The sequence below is a fragment of the Podarcis vaucheri genome (genome assembly GCF_965113315.1).
Source record: "Podarcis vaucheri genome assembly, chromosome: Z".
NCBI classification, from domain to species: Eukaryota; Metazoa; Chordata; class Lepidosauria; order Squamata; family Lacertidae; genus Podarcis; species Podarcis vaucheri.
In genome coordinates this window covers 22,791,284-22,816,815 of record NC_138758.1, presented here as the reverse complement: position 1 = coordinate 22,816,815, position 25,532 = coordinate 22,791,284, and the positions used below count along the sequence as shown (strand labels likewise).

Here is a 25,532-nt window from a genome sequence, read left to right as displayed (position 1 = left end):
AGCGCCAGCCTGGTATGGCCAGCAGTTGGGGATGATCAGTGAACTGTAGTCCCAAAACTGCCAGAGGGCACCAAGTTGGAAGGGACCCAGGGTCATCTAGTCCAGCCCCCTTTTGCAATGCAGGAACCTTAACTGAAGCACCCATTGCAGATGGCTATCCAACTTCTGCTTTAAAGTCTCCAGCGAAGGGGGAACTTGTAATGAATGGGGGAACAGCCACAGCTCTGTGGCTTTGCATGCAGAAGGTCCATAGCTGTCAACCTTCCCTTTTTTGTGGGGAATTCTCTTATTCTAGCGCTGTTTCCCGCTGCTATCCTGGATTGTTAGATATCCCGTAGACTGTCCCTGGAACAGTTGAGGCTGCTGATCCCTTATTTTCGAGGCTGCTGATCCCTTATTTTCAAATCTGAAAGTTGGCAGCTATCAGAATGTCCCTCCAGGCAAGGCTGGGAAAAGACTCCTTTCTGACACGTGGGAGAAAGCTGCTGGAAGTCCGTGTAGACAGTTCTTAGCTTGATGAGCCAATTGTCTGGCTACCACTGATATAAATAAGGCAGCTAGCTCCCTGTGTTGTCCCTGCTGCCCGAAGGAAGAAAAGACTTAGCGCCTTTTCTACATGGAACATGTAAGCCCTGGACACTGGGGCACAAAACTGGTATCGCCTCAAACTCTTGCCTTGTGATCCGTTTGCCATAAAGGTTGGCCATTGCTATTCTGCCTTGCCAGGAGTGGAAAAGGTGGAAATCTGAAACAAGTAGGCCCATTCCTACTAGAATTGGTCTATGAAACTGCCATTGATTTTATTTAAGTTATTTATATTAATAAGGCACCTCATTCCACTCCTCTTTCCCTGCCCTGATTCAGGAAGGCTGAGAATTGGGGCTGGTGGTTAGATGACCAGATGCCTGCCTTTAAAAATGTGGGGAAGGGGGAAGATTTGTGGTGAGCAGCTTCAAGGCTTGGTCGGAGCTGTTGGAGCTGACTTGGAGCTTACATTCACCTCCTAAAGTCAACGAGATCTAATGAAGTGTAGTGTTTTGATTGTTGACCCAGACCAGCTTCAAATCCTTATTCAGCTGTCACCTTGGATCAGTCACCAACCCACCTGACAAGGTGGTTGAGAAGATAAGTGGTGGTAGAACCATGCATGCCAGCCTGGCATATTTGCAAGGGCTGCTGCTTGTCTTATAATTAGCAAGTGGAACCTGCAGCAAAATGTGGGGTGCTCCTGTTCAGAATTCTTCCTAGCCTGTCTTGTCATCTTCTAGGATGCTCCATTTCACCCTCACTCAATTTCCTGTTCCCACCCTCTCAACAGTCAGCATTCCTTGTTCCCTGAGCATGCTCAGTCCTCATTAGGCTCTTTGGGATTCCACCCCCATTAAAGTTTTTTGTACTTCTTAGGGTTCTCCCAAATCTGTAGATATCTCCTGTGTGTGTGTGTGTGTGTGTGTGTGAGAGAGAGAGAGAGAGAGAGAGATACCAATACGCTTTTGGACTATGAAGTATCCACATGCAAATGGTTTTCCTTTTATGAGGATATAAAGTTAAATTAGGGACGTGGGTGGCGCTGTGGGTTAAACCACAGAGCCTAGGACTTGCCGATCAGAAGGTCGGCAGTTCGAATTCCCCCGACGGGGTGAGCTTCTGTTGCTCGGTCCCTGCTCCTGTCAACCTAGCAGTTCGAAAGCACATCAAAGTGCAAGTAGATAAATAAGTAACGCTCCGGCGGGAAGGTAAACGGCATTTCCGTGCGCTGCTCTGGTTCACCTAAAGCGGCTTAGTCATGCTGGCCACAAGACCCAGAAGCTGTACGCCGGCTCCCTCGGCCAATAAAGCGAGATGAGCACCGCAACCCCAGAGTCGGCCACAACTGGACCTAATGGTCAGGGGTCCTTTTACCTAAAGTTAAATTAAATAATTTATTTGTTAAGTGTTATCTATCTCAGGAAGGAATACAGCAAGGCAGATGGTTATGAACATTCATTTTCTACAAACATAGGTTATGTGTCTTCTTCTTCTTCTTCTTCTTCTTCTTCTTCTTCTTCTTCTTCTTACCGCTGTGAGCCAATGACCATTTATGCAATTATAGATGAGAATGTAATAATCTATTGTGGGAATACAGGAAGTAGCCTAGTCAAGAATCTAGTAAGACAAAAAGGAAGGAGAAAAGTTTCTGTGTTGCAAGGAGCTTGGAAGGGGAAATGAGCCAACTGTTTGAGGGGTCTTAAATGTTACTGGGTTTGTGCACTCCCATGGAAAAAAACTTTACTAGCCTTCACTGTATACATTGAGTACAGTGGTACCTCGGGTTACATACGCTTCAGGTTGCATATGCTTCAGGTTACAGACTCCGTTAACCCAGAAATAGTGCTTCAGGTTAAGAACTTTGCTTTAGGATGAGAAAAGAAATTGTACTCTGGCAGCGCGGCGGCAGCGGGAGGCCCCATTAGCTAAAGTGGTGCTTCAGGTTAAGAACAGTTTCAGGTTAAGAACGGATCTCCTGAATGAATTAAGTACTTAACCCGAGGTACCACTGTATCTCTAACCAATAGGCCTCCCAGTTCTGCAAGACACACTGGGCACACTCCAGTCAAAATTAAACATTTTTAAGTCTTAATGGTTTCAGTGAGGTAGATCTAAGCACATGTTGGAATATCCCATTGAAATCTAGAAATATTATATATTGTAATTATATTAGCTTTGGCTTAATTTGCTTAAAATGCTTCAACTCTTCCTTTCTGGCTCTGAGCAATTTATTTCTTAATGCAGGTGAACCCCTACACAGACCATTCTTTCGTGATTAGGCTTCACAATATAATATAAATTTAATGAATAATAAAAAGAATAGTTAGGAAATGCTTCTGATTGTCTGTGATAATTAGTTACTTAAAGTATTTTAGATCACCCTTCAACTGATGTACCCTGGCAAGCATGAAGTTTAAATTAACATACAGAATAAAATAGCAATAAAAACATAAAACTACAATAATATAAAATTAGGCAGGGCAACACACAGCAACAGTTGTATTATAAGGCTCCAGTTCCTAAAACAGTTGTATTATGAACCCCTAAAGTCCAGGGAGAATGGATATGTTTTTAATTGATAGCAAAAAAAGATTTATCCTCGATGATACCTATCTCCACTGGGAGAAAATTCTACCTGTCTTGAATGTGTGCATCTGTCACACAGTCAGTATGTGTTCAGACATTTAATAAAATAACATTAGCATTCATTGATAGCCGTAAATCTCCCTCCCTTTTGCAAATGATACTTTTCAGCTAATGGGGTTGAGGGACCAAAATTGTGTAAAGAAGATTGCATCTGGAGAAAGAGAGAGAGAAGGCAAGTGAGCTGTGATTTATTTTACTTAAAGGGATTCCCTTTGGAATGCAGTTGCTGTCTTTGGAGAAAGGATGACCAGTTGTCTGCTTTTAGGAGCCTGCTTGCTTCCAGTTGGTTTTGTTTGTATATCTGTAAATATACAGCTATTATACAATAAATGCCCAGTATTCATTCTCTCTCTCATCCAACTAATCTGAATTCTCCAATGTAACCTTGCCCCCAGATGTCTCACCTTTCATGGAAGTTGAGAATACTTAGCATTGGTACCAACAGTGGAAAGGAGAAGAAAGTAAGACAATATCTGTGGGATCAGGCCAGAGACTCACCATTATCCAGCATCCTATTTTAAGAGTGGCTAATCAGATGTCTGTAGTAAATCTGAAAGCAGAACCCAAGGGCAACAACACGCCCCCATTTGATTCCCAGCCACTGGTATTGAAAGGCATACCACCTCCAGTGATGAAGGTAGAACATAGCCATTGTTGCTAGTAACTACGGATAGTCTTATCCACTATACTGTATAAGATCTCTTTCCTTGGGTGATTGAATTCAGGTGCAGCAAACAACAGCACTCAAAAGAGAAATCATATTCCAGCAAAGCCCAAGAGCTTCAGCAGGAATTAGAATTATCACAGTGCTAGTTCAAGAGAAGCCCAAAGGAGCGTCATTGGAAAGGAAGATGAGATCCTTCCTGAGGAACCTTCTGCAAGGAATTAAAACTGACCCAGAATCCCAGCTACAATTGGGGTTGGTAAAGAATCATTGTAGATGGACACCTGGCAATCTTGGACTCTAAAGTCTTTCAGTTAGTATCTGGAATCAAAAGGCTTTGGCTAACCCAAAAACAGACAGTAAAAAGATATCAGGAAAAGAAACTGCAAGTAGTAACAGTCAACGCTGAAAGTGGGTAACTTAGGGTGGGACCAGCTGCAATCTGGTGAGGGAAAACCTCTTACTATGCAAACTGATGCATTCAGAAGACAGTCTCCATGTGTTCAGGGGAGCTTACTACCAGACCCAGTGCAGGGTTACAGACTTATAGACTGTTTTATCCTGTGTTCACATTGTAAAAACCTTCATAGGAGGAAGCCAGCCATTGCAGTTTGTTTAGCCTGGAGATGCAGCTTTTTCGGAGGTATGCAAAATAGAGGTATAGAATTGGAGACACTCTTGTTGACTGTGCACTAGCTGCATTTCAGGACTAGCCCAGGTAGTACTGGAGAACATATTCCCCAGACAAGAGACAAACGTATTGGGGACAGCCAGTACTATATAATATGGAATAGTGGGTCACTTGGTGAGGCTCAGTTCAGAAGTCATGGGAGAATACTGTTGTAATGGAGCATTTAGTTGATCTGAAAAGGAAACAGCTCCCTGGGAGTGAACAATATCTGGAAAATGAGGGAAGCATTACCTTGCGAAAATGAGCCTCGGTTAGAAGGAAATGGGAGAGCCTCATAATCAGAATGGAAACTGCAACTCTATTACTACCTAACTGTGACTAAATCACATTGATAACCAAGTTTTAAAATAGCTTCAAGCCAGTCATCTTGATTTAGGAACACACGTGATCCAAGTTCCTCCTTTTCTACATCCTCAGGATGATACAGGGAACTGGCAGTATTCAAGCGCACTAACAATGCCCTTGCCCACATCCTAAATAAATAGTACAGTGGTGCCTCGGGTTACATAAGCTTCAGGTTACATACGCTTCAGGTTACAGACTCCACTAACCCAGAAATAGTGCTTCAGGTTAAGAACTTTGCTTCAGGATGAGAACAGAAATCGTGCTCCGGTGGCGCGGCGGCAGCAGGAGGCCCCATTAGCTAAAGTGGTGCTTCAGGTTAAGAACACTTTCAGGTTAAGTACAGGCCTCCGGAACAAATTAAGTACTTAACCCGAGGTACCGCTGTGTTCACTGCCAGGATGAGTTTTTGCTGCATAATGTGGAGCCCAAATCTTTCCACCTACATAAGCAAAAGTCTTGCTGTACTGTTTGAATACCATTTTGTTCCTTCATCTATTCTGCTGCCCCCTCCACTCTGCACCAGTCATGCTTGCTGTTTCCCCTGCTTCATGGTAGGCAGTGGAGCCTGGTCCTTTTAGGGCTGATAGGGCACTGCCCTGTCCCCCTCAACCTGCCTTCTTACTTGCAAGCTGTCCAAGAGGTGGTTCTGCATGCCACCTTCCTGCTCCTCCGTCTCAGTGCTGCCTTCATAGAACCCAACAGGGAGGAGGAGGAGGGGAAAGCTAGAACTCATTGGCTCTGGCTCCAACTACTGTTGGCCTCCATGCCTTCCATCCTAACCAACCCCAGTGAGCACCAACCACAATTAGTGGAAGGGCTGCCACTGGTAGTACTCCAGCAGAAACATTCCAAGTAAACCATTTGCTGATTCTTGTGTAACAAAAAACAACAGCATCTACATGCAAGAGGGAACTATTCACAGGCTTACTACGGGAGTCATAAGATTTGCAGCAGGCCTTTTTTCTTTTTGGAAGGAGGAACCCCACCCCCGCACCCCAACCAAACAGCCCAGACTGAGCATACTCAGTGGGCATTGAATTAACTGTTGAGAGGAAGAAAATGGAAAAGGGAGCAGGGAATGGAGTTTCCTGGAAAAGGATTAGAAACCTGAAAAGGAGCATTGTATGCAGCAACATTTTATTGCAGATCCCACCTGCAAAGATGATAGACAAATCCCACTCTCTTTCCCTGTCACAATAATCCTTCCAGTCACAGCATATACAAGCAACACACCCCAGCAGGAATTCCCACTTTGCATATAAGAAACACATTGTACTGAGAAGAGTGAAGTGTAACTATTGTTTCAGTAGTCTTCTGTATTCTGCACAGGGCAAAGACAAAAGAACTGGGCGCAAATCTAATATCAGAAACAGCAATGTTCAGAAACCGGTGGAAGAATATGACTTCAAAGAGAGTTTCCAGCATGTAAAGGCTGAATTCATCAAGAAGTACAGTTCTGTCATCTGTGACCTACATCAGGAAAACAAGTTTTTATTCTACTACAGGTATTAATTGGCTAGTTAGAATGCATGAACATCCACACTGCTTTGTGACTGACCACTGTCTTTATTTTGCAAACACATAAGCTTTAATTTTAGTCAAAACTTTGTGCAGAAACCTGTGGACAATTCAGTATAAACTTGTCTATGGGCCCCTCCAGAAATCCTTTTTGTTGCACATTCGTAATGCTTTGTGCTCATGATGCTATTGGGTCAGTCATAAGCAATTCTGTTTTCAGTACTGTTTGTGCTTGCAAGAGTTTTGGGCCAGTCACACTGCTTCGTTTCCAATCAGTGCATATCCTGTAACCTGCTGAAATCTGGTAACTTTTTATACACATGTGCTTTATTTTAGTTCTGTTTTTGTTGTGTAGCCCTTGGCAATAATGTAGTAAAAATAACATATAGTATTCCTCAATAATGAGGAAGCATCACAGAACAAACTGAAGCAGAACGTGTTCACAACTAATGCATGATTAGTGTGCCAAAAACATGTTGCAGAATATACCCACAAAAAAGCACCTGTGTGGACAGGCCCTGTCATAATCTGCAGTTCTTGCAGTTCATATTACTCTGACCTCACTGCTTATTCTCTCTCTCCGCTGACTTAGCATTCCTTGCATCTGACAAATTAGACCTACGTAGTTCACTAAAGCTTCTGTCACAATAGATCTATTGGTGCTCAAGGTGCCACACAAGACCCTTTGACGTATTTGCTGGAACAAACTAGGCACAGCTACCCCTCTGAAAACAGGAACTGCAGACATTGAGAAATAAAAGATTCTACATCTGAATCCATTGAAGTTGGAAGTGGCTGAGTAAACTACCAAGGTTTTCGGTCACTGAGTTTGTACACAGTTCACAGCCCCATAGAAAACATACATGCGGACCCAGTAACAGAGAGAAATGAGATTTTAGACATTTGTGGTAAAGAACAAAAATGAAGGAATGTAAAGAAATCTGCAGATATGAAATAGAACTAACCCCCCTTTTTCTTGCTGAACTATGTTTAAGAACAAGTTCAGCTAAGTCATCTGATTCAGGTTATATTTTTAAACTAGGTCTAGAAGTTGGAAAGATGCACAGATGCTCCAAAAGTTGGATTTATTAAGGAAAAGCTTGGAACTAAAGATCAATAAAAATAAGGAAAAAGGCAAGCAAGAAAAGATGAAATATGAAGTTGTCCCCCAAGCTCTGGTGCTTAAGTAAAAATCTAATAAGCAAGTCTTCCATTATAGTAATGAATTATGCAGATGGGATATTTATTAATAACTTATTGTGAAGAAGATTGTGCATAAACCATATGTATAGAAATGTTAACAAACATTTTCCTTACTAACTGTATGTTTTTCAAATATGCAATTTCATTGTGTAATTTATATTTAGTTATTAGTAGTTTGATGCATTTTTCTAAAAACAAACATCCATTTATATCAGAAGTGGCTGTACATTGGGTTTTTACAGGAACTTTCAATTGGCTACAGTGGAACTTCGGGTTGTGAACATGATCTGTGTGGGAGGCACGTTCACAACCCGCAACATTCACAACCTGCAGCGCCACGTCTGCGCATGCATGGGTCACAATTCGTTGCTTCTGTGCATGCGCAAAGTGTGATTTAGCACTTCTGTGCATGCACGAGCGCCAAAACCCATTCCGGTACTTCCGTGTTTGGCATGGTGCGCAACCCGAAATCGCGTAACCTAAAGCGTCTGTAACCCGAGGTACCACTGTATTTACATAGCAACTTGGGAGGTGGGGAGGGGAGAGAGGCAATAACTTCACTAAAATGCTACAATGGCACATTTAACACAGTAGATATACTTTGGACCTTTATGTGTCCATATTGAATACCCACAGTTAAGAACTACAGTGGTACCTGGGTTCTCAAATGCCTTGGAACTCAAATGCCAAAAGCTGGAAGTACTGTAAGTATTCTGGTTTTTGAATGATTTTCAGAAGCCGAACATCCGATGCAGCTGTCGGCTATTGTTTCCAAGACACCTCCACGAATCAGAAGCTGCGCCTTGGTTTTTGAACATTTTGGAAGTCAAGTTTGGTGCTTTTGTTTTTGCATTTTTGTTTTTGAGGCTTTTTCGGTTAATTTGTTTTTGTGACTGTGTGGAACCCAGTTCAGCTACTGATTGATTGCCGACGTGGGGATCCAGGGCACAGTCCTTCAATGGCTGCGCTCGTTTCTCTCTGGTCGGGGACAGAGGGTGGCGATTGGGGGGGAATTGTCATCGCGCCACTCCTTGGTGTGTGGAGTACCTCAGGGTGCGATACTCTCCCCGATGCTTTTTAACATCTTTATGCGCCCCCTCGCCCAGCTTGTTCGGAGTTTTGGGCTGGGTTGTCATCAGTATGTCGATGACACCCAACTCTATCTGTTGATGGATGGCCATCCTGACTCGGCCCCAGACACACTGACCAGATGTTTGGAAGCTGTGGCTGGATGGTTACGTGGGAGCCGGTTGAAGTTAAATCCTTCGAAGACAGAGGTCCTCTGGCTGGGACGGGGCGATATGGGATTGTGGGGGCAACTCCCATCTCTTGCGGGGGTGCAATTAGTGCCAGCACCGTCCGTTAAGAGTTTGGGTGTAATCTTCGACACCTCCCTTTCCATGGAGGCGCAGATTGCAGCTACAACAAAGGCGGCATTTTTCCATCTCCGCCAAGCTAAGCAGTTGGCTCCTTACCTCTCTCGCCCTGACCTAGCCACTGTGATCCACGCGACGGTCACCTCCAGACTGGATGATTGTAACTCGCTCTACGTGGGGCTGCCCTTGAGACTGACCCAGAAACTCCAGCGGGTGCAGAATGCTGCAGCGAGACTCCTTACGAGGTCTTCGCTGCGAGATCACATTCACCCGGTGCTATACCAGCTGCACTGGCTCCCGGTGGAGTACAGGATCAGGTTTAAGGTGCTGGTTTTAACCTTTAAAGCTCTATATGGCCTAGGACCCTCGTACCTACGGGACCGCCTCTCCTGGTATGCCCCACAGAGAAACCTATGGTCTTCAAATAAAAACATCTTGAAGGTCCCAGGCCACAGAGAAGTTAGGCTGGCCTCAACTAGAGCCAGGGCTTTTTCGGCTGTGGCTCCGATCTGGTGGAACACTCTGTCACAAGAGACCAGGGCCCTGCGGGACTTGACATCCTTCCGCAGGGCCTGCAAGACAGAGCTGTTCCACCAGGCCTTTGGCCAGGGCACAGCCTGACTCCCTCCCTCGGCAATCTTCGCAGAGCTCTGGCCCAATGGTTGCTAGTGGCTTGAATTAATTAATTTTTATAATGAATGATTTTAGAATGCTGTTTATGTTGTACTTTTGTACTGTTTTATTGTTGTTAGCCGCCCTGAGCCCGGCTTCGGCTGGGGAGGGCGGGATATAAATAAAATTTATTATTATTATTATTGACTGTGTGACTCTGGAAATGGATAAAAGCCCCCCATCCAAACAATGACTATCATCAGTGCAGGTAAGAATTTTTTTATTTTTATTTTTTTATCATCTACAATACTGTCTTATTTATTTTATAGTACAGTACACTGATTATTGCTTTTATTTTATGGATTAATGGTCTTGTTACATAGTAAAATTCATGTCAAATTCCTGTTTTAGGGGTTGTTTTTAGTCTGGAACGGATTAATTCGTTTTGCATTGCTTTCTATGGGAAAGCGCACCTTGGTTTTGGAATGCTTTGGTTTTGGAATGGACTTCCAGAACGGATTAAGTTTGAGAACCAAGGTACCACTGTACTGCACACTGGGCTTTCAGGTCCAGCTTCTTGTAGAGCAGAGCAATGAACTAAGTTCACTTTCGTTATTGTCTGGTTCCCATTTCCATGGACTTACGAAATTACTCAAGTAGCAACCGTCACTTGGAGAATATGAGTTTTGTTCGGCTTGTTGCCTAATACTCCTTTGCATTAAAAAATAATAATCATATCCTCTTTGGGGTATGTTGTCACTGGAGGTTAGATCACATATTTTTCCATGAGGGTTGCATTCTGTACTAGAAGAAAAGGGGAACAGGATAGCTCACTAGACAGTTAGTACTCAGAGGATCTTTGAAGAAGGTAGAGACTAAGGAATCCTCTGCCTCCAGTTTTGCTTCTGTTTACATTACTGATTTTACAGAGCATGTAATTCTTGCCTTCCTGCAAAGGTATGTTGTGTACTTTTATCACTATTTATTCTATTATTATTATTTTTTAAAAACCAAACATTTCTTGTACTTACAGTGCAACACTTCTGTTCAGAATAATGTCCCATTTTTTCCAGTGGATTTTACTCTCTGGCCATTTGATTTAGTTTCGTAATTTCATCTGCTAAACTGTGTTTATGTTTGTACTTTTGTACACAAATTGCAATGGCAAATGGCTGATGCATATGTGTGTGTGCATGCTTTTTCCTGACAAGTGTGTTTAGGACGGCGGCTTTCAACATCTCAAGGTTGCAATTCTATGCTCATTTCTAATTTTGAGCATAAGTGCTGCTTCATTATTTTTAATAATCAGTTACACATTTTCATTTGTAGATGTGTAACTGTATCGCAGGAATATGAATTGGTTTGATTTGCAGCTAAGATTCAGTTTGGAGCTAAGATTGCTGCTTCTTATGTTCATCAATGAGAATCTTTTTTTTTTTTTGGCTTTGTATGCATATTTTAAAATGTATACATACTTTTAAAGAATCCTGTGAACTGTAGTTTGTTATGTGTGCTAAGAGATGTTGGGAGACCCCTAGTCCCCTCATAGAGCTACAATTCCCAGAGTTCCCTGGCAGTGGGATTGATAGTTAACCCTCTCTGGTAATTGTCGCTCTGTGTGGAGAACAGTTGTGCTTTAACAAACTCCCAGTTCCCTTAACAAACCAAAGTTCCCAGGATTCTTTGGGGGAAGCCATGACTGTTTAATGTGGCAATATACTGATTTAAATGTATAGTGTAGATGGGGCTTATAAAAGTATTTTGATTTATGGATGAGAAACTGGACAGAATCTGATGTTTCATTTATTTATTTAGTTGCTTATATTTTAATATGCCACCTTCCATTCATTTAACAAGGATGTGAGAAGCCCAAGTTCAGGTCCTGCCATGGCCCACAGTGTGGTTTGGGCAAACTGAATATTTCTGGCCTCACTTTCCACAGCTGATTTCTTTTTAAGGGAACTATTGTGACTTACCGTATTTTTCACTCTATAACACGCACTCGACCATAACACGCATGTAGTTTTTAGAGGAGGAAAATCTGTAGGCATGCTACTCGTAGGCATTCCCTCCATAACACACACAGACATTTCCCCTTACTTTTTAGGAGGAAAAAAGTGAGTGTTATGGTGCAAAAAATACGGTACCTTGCAGGGCTGTGGTAAAGGTGAATAAGACAAGACAGCAGATGTGATATTTGCACTGATGGTTTTCCCCTAGTTTGCGTCACTGTTTTTAAGGTTTACACTTGACCAACAGTAGCTGGGTATAAAGGCGGCAATCCTTTATCTACTTTAATGGGAGTAAGCCCATTGAACTCAGTGGGACTTACTTCTGAGTGCAAATGTATAGGGTCACACTGTAAACTATTGTAAGATCCAGTTGAAGTCTACTGCTGTTTCCCCTGGGGTGTTAAGAAGATCCCAGGGAAAATTCTGGAGGGTATCTGTCAATTGTCCTGGGCAGACAGAGTTGGGGAAAAGCAATGTTCTCCAACCTGGCATCCTGCCCCAAAGTTTTTGGACAGCAGCTATTGTCAGCCCCATCCAGCACGGCCCATGCTTAGCTTAGAGGTAATGTGAGTCAGAGCCCAACAGCATTTAGGAAGCAAGTGAGTTAGGGAAAGCTGCTGTAGAGCATTTTGCTGCTTGAGTTCAACTGCGTGCTGCAGGACTGGGGAAAATGTTTGTTTATTTTATATTCTTTATTGAAAAATAAAAAGTACATAATCACAAGTACAGAGAGTAAGATAAGACACAAAGAAGAAGAAGAAGAAATAGTACCCATGTAAAAAACAAAACAAAACAGAAAAAGAAAGAAATTGTATACATTACAAAAAGAAAAAAAAAAGTTATTGTAGTTAACCAGACCTTAACCTAATATGGTATTTATAAAAATGAATTCTAAGTATCATTAAATTTGTCCATGGCAAGTCTATGTTTGTTTGCAACTTGTTCATGTGTAGTGAGTTTGCACATACCTTTAATCCAATCGTGGAAAAGAACCACATTTTAGTTTTTTCCAGTTTACCAATACCTGTCTTTTTGCTGCAGTAAGGGTGCAGAGAGTCCATTCATATTGTCCCTTTGTTAGATTCCATGTATTGGGTATATAATTCAAAAGGATATTTTCCTATGCAAATTTCAGATTTTTCTGTACAGTCATGTTGATTGTCTCTATTACCTTCCACCAAAATTTTATCAATATAGGGCATTGTACAAACATATGTTTTAGAGAAGCATTATCCCTGTTACATCTCCTGGAGCTATATGCCTTAGATAGTCCTTTCATAAACAAGTATAATGGAGTCAAGCCCAGTAAGTTCTAACTGTTATTTTTTGTTGTATGAGCCTTAATTTCCAAAATGACTTCATCTGCCCCTCACTTTTTTTCAAAGGAATATTATCTACAATACGAATTTGACAGCCTGCCTCAATTCACAGCCAGAATGCTAGCAGAAAGCATACTCATCAACTTTGCCTACCAAGAGGAATGGCCAGACAAGACCCACCAATCCCAGACACTAAGAGAAGTTGGAGAAGACCCCTGGCAAAAGCAGTTTAAAGATACAGATGCAAATGGAGACTTTTGTACAGAATCCAAGAAACAGTCTGCAGAGAAGGTGGCACTGATGTGCTGCGACAAGGAAAGAGGCCAAGAAGTTCCCCAGCAGAATTTTCTACAAAAGCCACCTGAGAGAAGATGCAACAATATCCCCCAGTCAACTCCTCAGTGCATACCAAGACAAGAGCAACACTGTGAAAACGAGCTGGATTTGTATAGATCTTGGTCGGGTCAAAGCCTTTACCAGAACTATCCTGATCTGCATATCGGAGGAGATCACATAGCTGACCATACGTGTGATTCAGGTTGCATCATGGACCAGACCTATGATGGATTGTCTGCTGGCCCTGTTTTGTTCTCAAAAGATATCCCCTTAGGACATTCGCCTCTAAATGAACCTGTGTTGAAATCCAAGTCTGTCAAGTTCTGGCATGGAGAAGAGGTTGGGGAGAAAAGCATGACTTTCCACAAGCAGCCTCTTTCAAACTCCATACTCAACAACTACATGGAGGCAGAAGTCCAGGAACTCTATAAGCAGTTTTTGGAAGAAAAGCTGACCAGGTGCAGTTCCTTAACTCACTTCCTGACATCGAATATGCTGATGAATAACATCAGTGAGGTGAACCTCCAGCTGCCTCATGAAAAACATGGTGAAGCATCCAAAGCAACACAAACTCTTTTCCATTCCTTAGCTCGGCTTGGTTTGCAAAACACTGGCAGTGGAAACAGCAGTGAATTTAGCACTCCAAATTTACAAATCTCAACACCACATTGCAGAAGGAAGCCCTCTGTGATGTAGTATGCATCATGACAGAAATACACGGTAGAACTGTTGATTTGTAAAGACTGTTTGGTTTAAACAAATTAGCCTTTAAGGTAGCAGAGGGCTCTTGCAACAAAACCAGCAACAGGCTGACAATCACTGCCTGTTCGGTTCTGAATCTCCAACCATTGTACCCTGGCCATAGAAGATGAGCTTGTGATACAAGCAGAAACTAGTTACACTACTGGAGTTTTCAAACAAAACCTCTGCATAGCCTATTAATGGTTGATTGTGAGCTGCTATGGAATTTCAGTGCTATTAAACATCTGATTTATACCATTTATTGTTATCCAACTGAGATTTCTTATAAAACCCAGCTTCTAACATTCTCTGTTTGCATGGTACTTCTGTCTATGATAGTGATTTATAAAGCCCCTTCCAGACATCTTTTTTTGCGCTTTCATGATGGTACCAGGGCAGTGATATGCAACCCTACTTTTAATACTGTAAAAGTTTTGGGTAGAACATACTGCTTGGTTTCCAACTGGTGCCAGGGGCCAGTGTGGTGTAGTGGTTAAGAGCAGTAGTCTTGTAATCTGGGGAACTGGGTTTGCTTCCCTGCTCCTCCACATGCAGCTGCTGGGTGACCTTGGGCCAGTCACACTTCTCTGAAGTCTCTCAGCCCCACTCACCTCACAGAGTGTTTGTTGTGGGGGAGGAAGGGAAAGGAGATTGTTAGCCGCTTTGAGACTCCTTAAAAGGAGTGAAAGGCGGGATATCAAATCCAAACTCTTCTTCTTCTTCTTCTTCTTCTTCTTCTGGTGCATATCTTGTAACTTTCTGCTGAAATCCTGTAATTTTTTTTATACCACAAATGGTCCAGTTTATTCTTTGTCCTGCTTTTCTTAGGCTATAGTGCAAGAATGCCCCTCCAGATAGAGGAAAGATCGCAGAACAGCTTACAAAGCGGAATGAGGTGTTGATGGTCCAGTATAAATCTACCATTATCACTGTTGCATCACTGACATGTTTCACTGAAACATGTCAGTGATGCAACATCCTTAAGAAATACCAGTCTTTAGGAGCCCTTGTAATGTGCATGGTGTTTTGAAGAACACAAGAAAGCAGGGTTCTGCCCTGAAGTACCTACAATCTAAAATTCAACATAGGAAAGACAACAAAAAGTAGGGGAAGGCAATGGAGGCAGGGGTAAATGTGAAGAGTATTGGTTCACTTCAGTTACGGATACTCACATCATTATAGACTGAGAGGCTGTGCTACAGGAAGGCTCATTCAAATAAAGCTACTTCTAGATGTAAATGTTTTACTAAGGATACCCCAGCAGGTTGATTGGGTGAGTTTCCCAGGGGGTTTTAAGGATGGCAGATAGGACAGCCTTCTACTCACAGATCTTTCTCTGTCCTCTGCAAACTCCTCCTCCTGCAGCTGCATGGTGTGTGGCAGGGATATGATTTCAGTCCAGTAGGTTTTAAAAACAGTCTTGCTTAGGGCATCTGGATTTGAGGGAGATGATTCTAGGTGGACTTTGGAAGCAGTCATTGCTGCCAGTTTTCACTTCATTTGTGTTATGGAAAGTCATAATGGAACTTTCCCAAGAAGCCCAAATGTGCTTACATATAAATAAATCTGAATTGTTCTACTGAAATACACACACTTCCCCATCATGACATGTTCAAATATATATTTATGGAACAGTTGGACTGCTTAAGGTCTTGTGATCTTTGCAGAAAAGCAGAGGAACAGAAACAAACCAGGACTTCTCCTTTCCATAGCTGATTTTGACATGCCATATTCTTGTCACTGTGGAAATCCTTTTTATAGAGCTTTTCTGCTCTTGAAATGCAAACCTTTTTCTCCATTGGGCAGTATTTAGTGAGGATGTAATTTTTCTGGGCACTGTGACAAAACAGCTGTTGGGAAGTGTTGTAGGTTAGTGATAGCAGAGGTGAATTTAAGGCAGCACGACCAGGGCGCTGTGCTGAGGGAGAGCCTTCCTGTCCAAAGCCCTGTAAGCGCTTGCCCAGCTTTAGGGAGAAGACAGGAGGACCAGAGCCTCTGCTCCTCCTTCCCCAAACCTGGCACCTTGCTTACCTGGTAGGGCTAGGCGATATCTGGTTTTCAACTTCGCAATATATCACCAGCTAAACATTGTGATATGCCAATATATTACAACGTCTGAAATAAGGATGGAGACACTGGATGGCTCCATGGTTTCCCCCACATTGTGGTTTTGGTGTAACACATATGCATCATGATTCACAATATATTGCCAGGTCAAAAATTATGAAACAGATATTATTAAATGGACTTCAAACCAATTTTGGACAATATACATATTGCCCAGCCCTATTATCTGGTTTTAGGAAGGCGGTACAAGAGGTAGGGGTGTGTGTAAAATTTTGGCTTTGCACAGGGCGCCATATTGCCAAGGTCTGCCGCTGGTGCTAGAATATTTGCTTTGCAGTTGCCTGAGGTTCATTCTTCTGCATTTCCTGATAGGGGTGGAAATGTCCCGTGTTCAAAATCCCAGAGAGCAGCTGTCAGTCACTGTAGACTATACTGAGCTAGATGGACATTACTGGACTTGGTATAATGCAGCTTCCTATATTCCTAGCTGGTATTCTGATTGTGCATCCAACAAACTGATCTATGGTTGGATGATGCATTTCTGGCCATATGTTTTAAAGGGGAGGACCATAGATCCTTATAAAGTTTTTAGCACAGGTTTAGGAGAATTTTAAGAAACACACAGTACAAGAACTGCAAAGTTGAATAATTCCTGATCTTAATGGATGAAAGAATGTTGCGCATGTTAAAGAGAGAATGGAAGTTCCATAAGGACTAATTCAAGAACCAAGAAACCACTTTTAAGGGTCACAAGTTATAGAAGAAAAGTAGGTTAAAAAAAGTTTTGTTTTATTAATTTCTTCACTCAAAATATTGATTAGATGGACTTTAGCAGGTAGATGATAAAAATATACCCCTACCTCAGAGTAAGCCTCAATAAACCCATTGACCCTTGTTTCCTTCTAGATTGCCAGTCTGGCTGAGATTTATTTACTTACTTAAGGTATTTGTATATCGCTTTTCAGGCAGACCTCACAAAGTGGTTCACGCTCCAAACAAAGGTGGATGGTCCTTTATAAAGTAGATCAGGAGGTACTACCTTATGCCGTCCTTTGTACGTGGCTGGAATTACTACGAATCCTAGGACTAGGGAAATTTTCTCTGGTTTAAGTCCTTAATTTCACTATTGTCATGGCCAATGAACTTGGGCCTCTTCTGTCTTGTTGATCTCTCCATTGATGAGTGTAACAGAAGTCCCCGTATCTATTTCTATGGCTACTGGATGATTATTGGACAAAACAACTATTTTATAAGGCTCCACTATTTTACACTCCACTTTACACAGTAAACAGTGTGGACCTCCTCATGTGCTTCCTCTCCCTCTCCCTCCTATAAATGATAGGATTTTTGTTTTCTTGCCTGACTCTTGCCCTGACTTGGTTGTGCAACCAAATATCTGCCTCGATTGTGCAACCAGATAGTTCTCTTGCTAAATGCCCAGTTTCCCTGCATTTCTATCATTGGGACATTTTGTGTCTGTAGAGGATGAATGCATTCCACAATGACAACACCACTCCAACTCTCTGTGCTTCTGTTAAGGTCTGTGCACTTGGTTTATAGACTCATTTTGAGAGCCTTTATTTTCAAGATGCAAATATTGCAAATATTTCACTGCTGCATCCATGGTTCTTGCCACCTTATAGCTTTGTCCCAGGTCAGGTCCCACATCAGCCTATCATTGCTTTTGAATTTAAATATCTCCAATCTGACACACAAATCCCACCCTCTCCTCCAGAACACCCTCCCTAAGCCGGCCAGAAGCTTTCATACTTTCATACTCTAATTTACTGGGAACATTTAGGGGACTTGCCTGCTCCCCCTAGTCCACTGAGCACACACCACTGGTTTACTGGTGAGCAGGCTAACACAGAACAACATAGGAAAATGAAAGCAACCACAAAAACAAGCTAAAGGGTGAAGCCTTAGCTTCAACATATAATAACAAGACACAATATTTAATTCTATGATGCGGCTCTGGATCCATTCCAATCCGGCTTCTGCTCTGGTCATGGGACCAAGACGGCTCTGGTCGCCCTAACAGATGATCTCCATAGGCAGCTGGATTGAGGCGGGTTGGGGCTGCTGATTCTTTTAGACCTGTCAGTAGCCTTCAACATGGCCTATCACGAACTCCTGGACCACCGCCTCGCCGACGTGGGGATCCAGGGCACAGTCCTTCAATGGCTGCTCTTTCTCTCTGGTTGGGGACAGAGGGTGGTGCTTGGGGGGAACTGTCGCCACACCACTCCTTGGTGTGTGGAGTGCCGCAGGGTGCGATACTCTTCCTGATGCTTTTTAACATCTTTATGCGCCCCCTCGCCCAGCTTGTCTGGAGTTTTGAGTTGGGCTGCCATCAGTACGCTGATGACACCCAACTCTATCTGTTGATGGATGGCCATTCTGACTCGGCCCCAGACACACTGATCAGATGTTTGGAAGCTGTGGCTGGATGGTTACATGGGAGCTGGTTGAAGTTAAATCCTTCGAAGACAGAGGTCCTTTGGCTGGGTCGGGACGATATGGGATTGGGGGGGCAACTCCCATCTCTTGCGGAGGTGCAATTAGTGCCAGCACCGTCCGTCAAGAGTTTGGGTGTAATCTTCGACACCTCTCTTTCCATGGGGGCATAGATTGCAGCTATAACAAAGGTGGCATTTTTTCATCACCACCAAGCTAAGTAGTTGGCTCCTTACCTCTCTCACCCTGACCTAGCCACTGTGATCCACATGACAGTCACCTCCAGACTGGATGATTGTAACTCACTCTACGTGGGGCTGACCTTGAGACTGACCCAGAAGCTCCAGCAGGTGCAGAATGCCGCGGTGAGACTCCTTACGGGGTCCTCGCTGTGGGATCACATTTACCCAGTGCTATACCAGCTGCAATGGCTCCCAGTGGAGCACAGAATCAGGTTTAAGGTGCTGGTTTTAACCTTTAAAGCCCTATACGGCCTAGGACCCTCATACCTACGGGACCTTCTCTCCTGGTATGTCCCACGGAGGACCTTATGGTCTTCAAACAAAGACATCTTGGGGGTCCTGGGCCACAGGGAGGTTAGGCTGGCCTCAACCAGAGCCAGGGCTTTTTCGGCTGTGGCTCCTATCTGGTGGAATGCTCTGTCACAAGAGACTAGGGCCCTGTGAGCTTTGACATCTTTCCGCAGGGCCTGCAAGACAGAGCTGTTCCACCAGGCCTTGGCCAAGGCACAGCCTGACCCCCTCCTTTGGTAATCCTCACAGAACTCTTGCCCAATGGTTGCCATTAATTTTATTTGAACTGATTTTATAATGAATTGATTTTAGAATGCTAATTTACTTTACTGTTGTTACCCGCTCTGAGCCCGGGTTCGGCTGCGGAGAGTGGGATATAAATAATAATAATAATAATAATAATAATAATAATAATAATAATAATCAGTTGCTAGTTTAGCCAACCTGCTTATTCAGGTTGCCACTATTTCCCCCCTTAGCACTGAGATTTTCAGAGTATACTCCATGGAAGGGGGAAACTGTGGAACAATCAAAAATATCTATACTTGGCCCTGCCTTGTGGTCTGCAATTTAAAATAAAAATAAAAATTGGAGAACCATCATTCTAAGCACACTCTTGTGAACAACCCCAGTTCTTTTGCAGAAGCAGATGTAGATAGGTAGCCGTGTTGGTCTGCCATAGTCAAAATAAAAAAATTCCTTCCAGTGGCACCTTAAAGACCAACTAAGTTAGTTCTTGGTATGAGCTTTCGTGTGCATGCACACTTCTGCAGATGTGGTTTTGAAACACAAGAGGGCAGCCAACGACAACCCAAAATAAATTCTATCCCCTTTTATTTCAGTGTTTTTTTCTCCCAAAAGGAAGGCAATATACATACCAGCTATGATCTAAATTCCATTAGTTCCAGTCCTGCCCAGAGCTTGGAGAGTTCATTTTAAAAAGGACCTACTTCTAGTCCAAGTCCACTATGTCCAAAAAGGAATTCCGGTACACATTCAGCTATTGATCTGCCCTGAATTTTCCAATACTGTATTCAATTTCATTTGCTGGTCCTGAGTTCTGTCACAAGAGAGAAAAAACCTTCAGTTTCTCCACCACATGCACAAGCTGTTCTGCAACCTCTGAAAGATAGTTTGTGCATGTGATTGTGTGTGTCTTCTAAACAACCAGACCAGAGCACCACGTTGCTGCCAGCAATGTGATTATACAAAGACCCTTCTTCAATCAGTGCAAAGGTCCATCAAATTTCCAACAGTGGCCAGTCAGATACCTCTCTGGGAAGCTCACATACAATGGCACAACAATCTCCTCCATTGTTTGTCCCCAGGTTCTAGCAGCCAGGGTCTGCGTCTGATCCTGGAAGCTCCATTTACCTGTAAGGGCCAATCGCCAGGGTGGGGCAGTGGTTATGAGTGTTGTACAAGGACAGTGTAAGCCCAGGTTTGAAACCCTGCTCAGCCATGAAGCTTACTGGCCGACCTTGAGTCAGTTTCTCAGCCTAACCTGCCTCAAAGCGTTGTTAGAAAGGATGAAATTGTGTGAAGGAGCACAAAAACCATGCTTCAGCTTCTTGGAGCAGTAGGAGGATTTTAAGGGCCACATTCCCTTCTGGACAACCTTCTGGGGGCCACATGCCGCATGTGCTGAAGCTAAAATAGGCAAGGGTCTCTGTCTTCCATTTAGGCAAGCAAGAAGCATGGTCAAAATTCAAGGTCACATTCCAGCAGAGCAAAAGCCAGTGAAATCTGGTGCGGTATTGGACATGGGGCTGGGAGACTAGGGTTCAATCCCAACTTGACAAAGAAGCTCATAGGGTGACCTTGGGTTAGTAACACTGCCTCTCAGAATAACCTACCTCACAGTGTTGTTGTGAGGATTAAACAAGGAGAGGGAGAACCATGTACACCACCTTGAGCTCCTTGGGGAAAAGGGTGGGAAATAAATGTAATAATAAACAAACAGATAAAATTAGTAAATAAAAAGAAGGTGCAAAGCAATGAGGGCTGGGGAGGGTGCATGTGGCCTACAAACAACCCCCAAGGGCAAGATAGAGAGACTTGGTAGACCACATTCAGTGCCTAGGCCTGAGATTCCCCACCCCCCATATCAGATAACAATATTGTTGTTGTTTAGTTGTGTCCGATTCTTCGTGACCCCATGGACCAGAGCACGCCAGGCACTTCTGTCTTCGATAACAATATAGATAATGGTAATAAAAATAATAGCTGTCAATAGACTTGTGCTCCATCAATACGTCTAATTCCTTTCGAAGCTGCCTAAATCAGTGGTCATCTGGTGGCATGGCAGTGATCTCATTTAGATAATTATGTGCTGTGCAACTGACACTGGGACTCTCTTTACAGAGGAGCTCAGGCACATCCTATAAGATGCAAGTGAGGGACTTGTTTGCATACCTAATTGTATTTATATTAAACAGACCGACTGAGTGCACAAACATTGGTAAACAGTGCTGACAATGAGCTCTCTGATTAAAATTACATGGTGCAGTATGGAATGTTTACATTTTCTGTGACAGCACATAACATCCCCGAATAAGTGCCTTGAAGAACGGATGCAAATCAAGCTCTCAGTGTTGTTTGTTACCATCTTAGAGTCAGGAGTGTGTAGGCTGTGGGGAAACCAGACTCAGAGAGAGGAAGCTTGACATCACAGGGAGAAGTCCCTAACCAGAGCTACGCAGTGGGGAAGACAAGGATTTGGCAATCTTCCTTTTAATGATGTGTGTTGGTTTGATTGGCAGTAGCTGAGAATAGAGCATCTGAGCCTGGCTGAGACGAAACACTGCCACTCCAACTAACTGTGTTTACTTTAAACAGCTACGAACATTGAACTGAAGTGTTCCTTCTCCTCTCGCATGCCCGGGTTGAGCAGAGGCTTTCTGGTTTGTTAAATCAGCTTCCTGTGGCATTGATGCTGGGGAACTGTGGTTTAAGCACTGCCCCAATGCCAAGCTTTTAAAGATTAGGTGGGGTGACCTCATTCATGGGACTCTCACACCCTACAAATCTGCTACTCTCACACACGTATACTTCATCTGGGTGGGCACACCTGATCCCACTTGGGCAACAGGTAGCTAGTCAAAGCCCTTCCCCATCCCTCATGAGGCTATGTGCTTTGCAGGTGAGAAGGCCAGCAAATCTGCTTCCTGTGCTTCCTGTGCTCTGGCACCTAGATAGAAGGGAGGACTTCTCCCCTTCATCTCTGGGTGCCTGCCTCCTGGCGCCTCCTTGCATCTGTGGTTGCCAGGTACTGTCGTAGGCAAGGGGTACATGACACCCAGGTCCACCACTGGTTATCTGCTTGAACAGCGTTCTTTTTTTTTGGGGGGGGGGTGCTGTTGTTACGCTGTATGCGTTGCTCTTGATTTTTTGTTTTAGAAGTTTTCATGTTCAAGATCAGTGTTGGCTACCAGGGATGATCTTTGTGCTGGAAAGGTGAAAATGTCAGCTCCTGGTCTGCAGGGCTCGTTGACAAAGTTCCCTCTCATTGACCTCTAGCCACAGGCATCTCTGGCAGCTGTGTGGGGTGGTGGTGACTATTTTATTCACCCCACCCCACCCCAGTGCTCAGAAACGCCTGACATGGCAACACTGTGGAGTACTCTAGGAAATTTGAATAGCCTCCGATTGCTACCAAGTGAGACCACACTGAGGTGCTGAGTCGTGCAGATTTCAGGGCTGATGGCCCATGGCAGGGTGCAGTACACATCTCAATACCAGTTGCTGGGTGGAGTCACAGGTGGAGAGAATTGCTGTTGCTCTCTGATGCTGCTCACAGGTTTCCCAGAAGAGCAGCGCTAGCCCAAGACATTTTGGCACCTGAGGCAAATCACAAAATGGCGCTCCCTGCCAGGTAAAAAGGGGTGAGCAAATATCTACATCAGGAACAATGGGAGAATAAAGATCTACATCAGAAACAAGGGTGGGAAGAGACCAGCAGTGCCTCCTATTTGCCAAGAGGCCGTAGAGGTGGTATGGGGGAGGGCTGCCAAGGCAGCAGCAGATCTGGCCTCTAAGGAGCATGCTGCAGTGGTTGTTGCCACCATGGCAGCAGCAGCAGCAGAGGGTGATGCTTTCCTTGGAGGCTGGATCTCCTGCCCTATGGATCCTGCTGCTTGAGGCGGTCACCTTACTTTTTCTCTTGGCCCTGCAGAAGAGGCATCTTGGTTGGCCACTGCAAGAAGTTGAATTAGACGGGCCTTTGGGCTCTTCATGTGTTCTTATGAGGATTAGACAGATTCTCAAAGGATAAGACTATCCCTAGCAAGTAGCAGGAACGGCTATATTTCTACCTTTGCTGCTGCAGGGAGTATGCCTCTGAATATCAGTTGCTGGGGATCACAAGAGGGGAGAGTGGGGTTACATTTAGGCACTGCTTTTTGGCTTCCCACAGACATCTAGTCTGCTGTTTTGAGATGGGCCTGATCCAGCCGGCTGTTCTGGAGAAAAGGGTGCCAGGTGTGGACACTGGCCTGAAAGGCAGGAAACAAATATGCTGAATAAATAAATAAATGTTACTTGGACTAATGTACTACTTGTGGATTACAGTAGTTTTAATCTGAGCTGTAAACTGTCTCTCCTGTCTCTGTTTCAGTGAAAGGTGGGCTTTTTGCTGCCTTGCATGAGCTGCTGTTGATTTGATTCACTGCATAATGTAATTTTAACATTGTCCTGTTTGAAAGAGAATGTTATGTGGCTGCATACAAATGTCATTTAAAAACAAATAAGATTAAAAAGTGAGGGTTATTTTTGGAAAGGCATCCATATCAATCTGAATAGCAACAGGAGCAACACTAACAATGATCTGTTTGTTACTCCTCTCCTCTGTTTTTCTTTCTCTATTGATAGTATTGTTAATATGATATATTAACGCTAGTTAATATACTATTTCCTTCTCTTTTATTTGCTATTGTTGACAATACACTTTGTAGATGCATTTATAAATAATATAATTACATGTTTAATTAACAACAACACTCCAATATGATAATTCATATTTTGTCCTGGTTTACAGCTTCCCTGTTGTACCCTTTTATGCACCACATTGATCAAATGGCTATTGATTAAAAATAAATGGTTCCAGACCATTACACAGCTTTTCCTTTTAGCCCTCCTTCCTTTTGGAGAATCCAGTTCATCCTTTTGGAGGAAAGGAAAATATGGGAGGAAACATAGCTCACAAATATGTTATACTAGCAGCTGAGCCCTTTCTCACTCCACCCATAGCTGTCAAGTGACCCTTATTTGGCGGGACAGTCCCTTATCCCAGCGCCATGTCCCACTGCTGTCCCTTATTGATGAGGCTTCATTTGACTGCTCCCTGGGCTTTCTGCCTTTGGCTCAGAGGGGCTCAGAAGTCGAACATACCTGTGCCCGGAAAATCCCTTATTTTGGCTGCTGATCCCTTATTTTCAAGGCTGCTGGTCCCTTATTTTCAAATCTGTAAGGTGATAGCTATGCCCCCACCCCTTGCCATTCCCCCCATTAACCCCCAGAGTTTCCCTTCCCACCCCATGCAGCTACTAAGCTTGCTTTCCACTTTCCCAACCCCATTTCCGAAGCCACTTCTCTCTTCTGTTCTGCAGCCCCACTCTGAACCTGTTTTCACCTTCACTGCCATGTCCTTGCCTCTCCTCTCCTTGTGTGCAGCCCCCATGGTTACCTCCTGCACCTTCTTCCTCCCCCCCATTGCATCACAACTATTAAGCTGCCTTTTCACCACCAGCACAATTATGAAGCCCCCACCCCTCCTATTCCTCAGGCCCTTTTATGCATCAGTTTTTATCATCAGTCCCATTCACAAGACTTCTCCTCCCTCCTCTCTTTTTTTTAAACCTCTGCTGCTGAACCCACATTTCCCCCTTCACACCCTTTGCCACTCCTCCCCCACCTTCCTCCTTTTCTCAGCTCTCTGTTGCACAAAGACCATTATCCAGTATCCATCCCTCCTCCTCTCTCTCTCCTTTTCTGCAGCCAATTGAGGTGGCTGCCTCACTCTGCATAACGCTCGGGCCAGCCCAGATAGCCCACCACCACCAGTGTTCATTCAATAAAGAATCGTCTAGGCAAGAGTGCCCATGACTAATGCATCTTTTTATTTTATTTATTTATTTTATTATTTATACCTCGCCCATCTGGCTGAGTTTCCCCAGCCACTCTGGGCGGCTCCCAATCAGTGTTAAAAACAGTACAGCGTTACATATTAAAAACTTCCCTGAACAGGGCTGCCTTAAGATGTCTTCTGAATGTCAGGTAATTATTTATCTCTTTGACATCTGATGGGAGGGCGTTCCACAGGGCGGGCGCCACTACCGAGAAGGCCCTCTGTCTGGTTCCCTGTAGCCTCACTTCTCGCAATGAGGGAACCGCCAGAAGGCCCTCGGCGCTGGATCTCAGTGTCCGGGCTGAACGATGGGGGTGGAGACGCTCCTTCAGGTATACAGGACCGAGGCCATTTAGGGCT

General features: G+C 43.8%; 1 protein-coding gene across 3 annotated transcripts; it reads left to right on the top strand.

The window, feature by feature from the left end:
* The first annotated feature begins 385 nt into the window (after positions 1-385).
* On the top strand, positions 386-14,249 carry LOC309524088 (TLR adapter interacting with SLC15A4 on the lysosome-like). 3 transcript variants are annotated; one of them, XM_082208481.1, is made up of 4 exons: positions 386-625; positions 6,204-6,379; positions 7,435-7,526; positions 12,981-13,015. In XM_082208481.1, the coding sequence occupies exons 1-4, from the start codon at positions 617-619 to the stop codon at positions 13,004-13,006; spliced, it is 303 nt and encodes a 100-aa protein (XP_082064607.1). In that variant the 5' UTR covers positions 386-616; the 3' UTR covers positions 13,007-13,015. The 3 variants fall into 3 exon arrangements, with proteins under 3 accessions (XP_082064607.1, XP_082064606.1, XP_082064605.1); XM_082208480.1 differs by lacking the exons at positions 386-625; positions 6,204-6,379; positions 7,435-7,526 and adding an exon at positions 9,786-9,851 and having other exon boundaries at positions 12,981-14,249; XM_082208479.1 differs by lacking the exons at positions 386-625; positions 6,204-6,379; positions 7,435-7,526 and adding an exon at positions 10,320-10,540 and having other exon boundaries at positions 12,981-14,249.
* Positions 14,250-25,532: the final 11,283 nt, after the last annotated feature.

Coding starts and splice junctions, on each gene's coding strand:
- LOC309524088 (XM_082208480.1), top strand. CDS start 13,032: ATGCTAGCAGAAAGCATACTCATCAACTTTGCCTACCAAGAGGAATGG.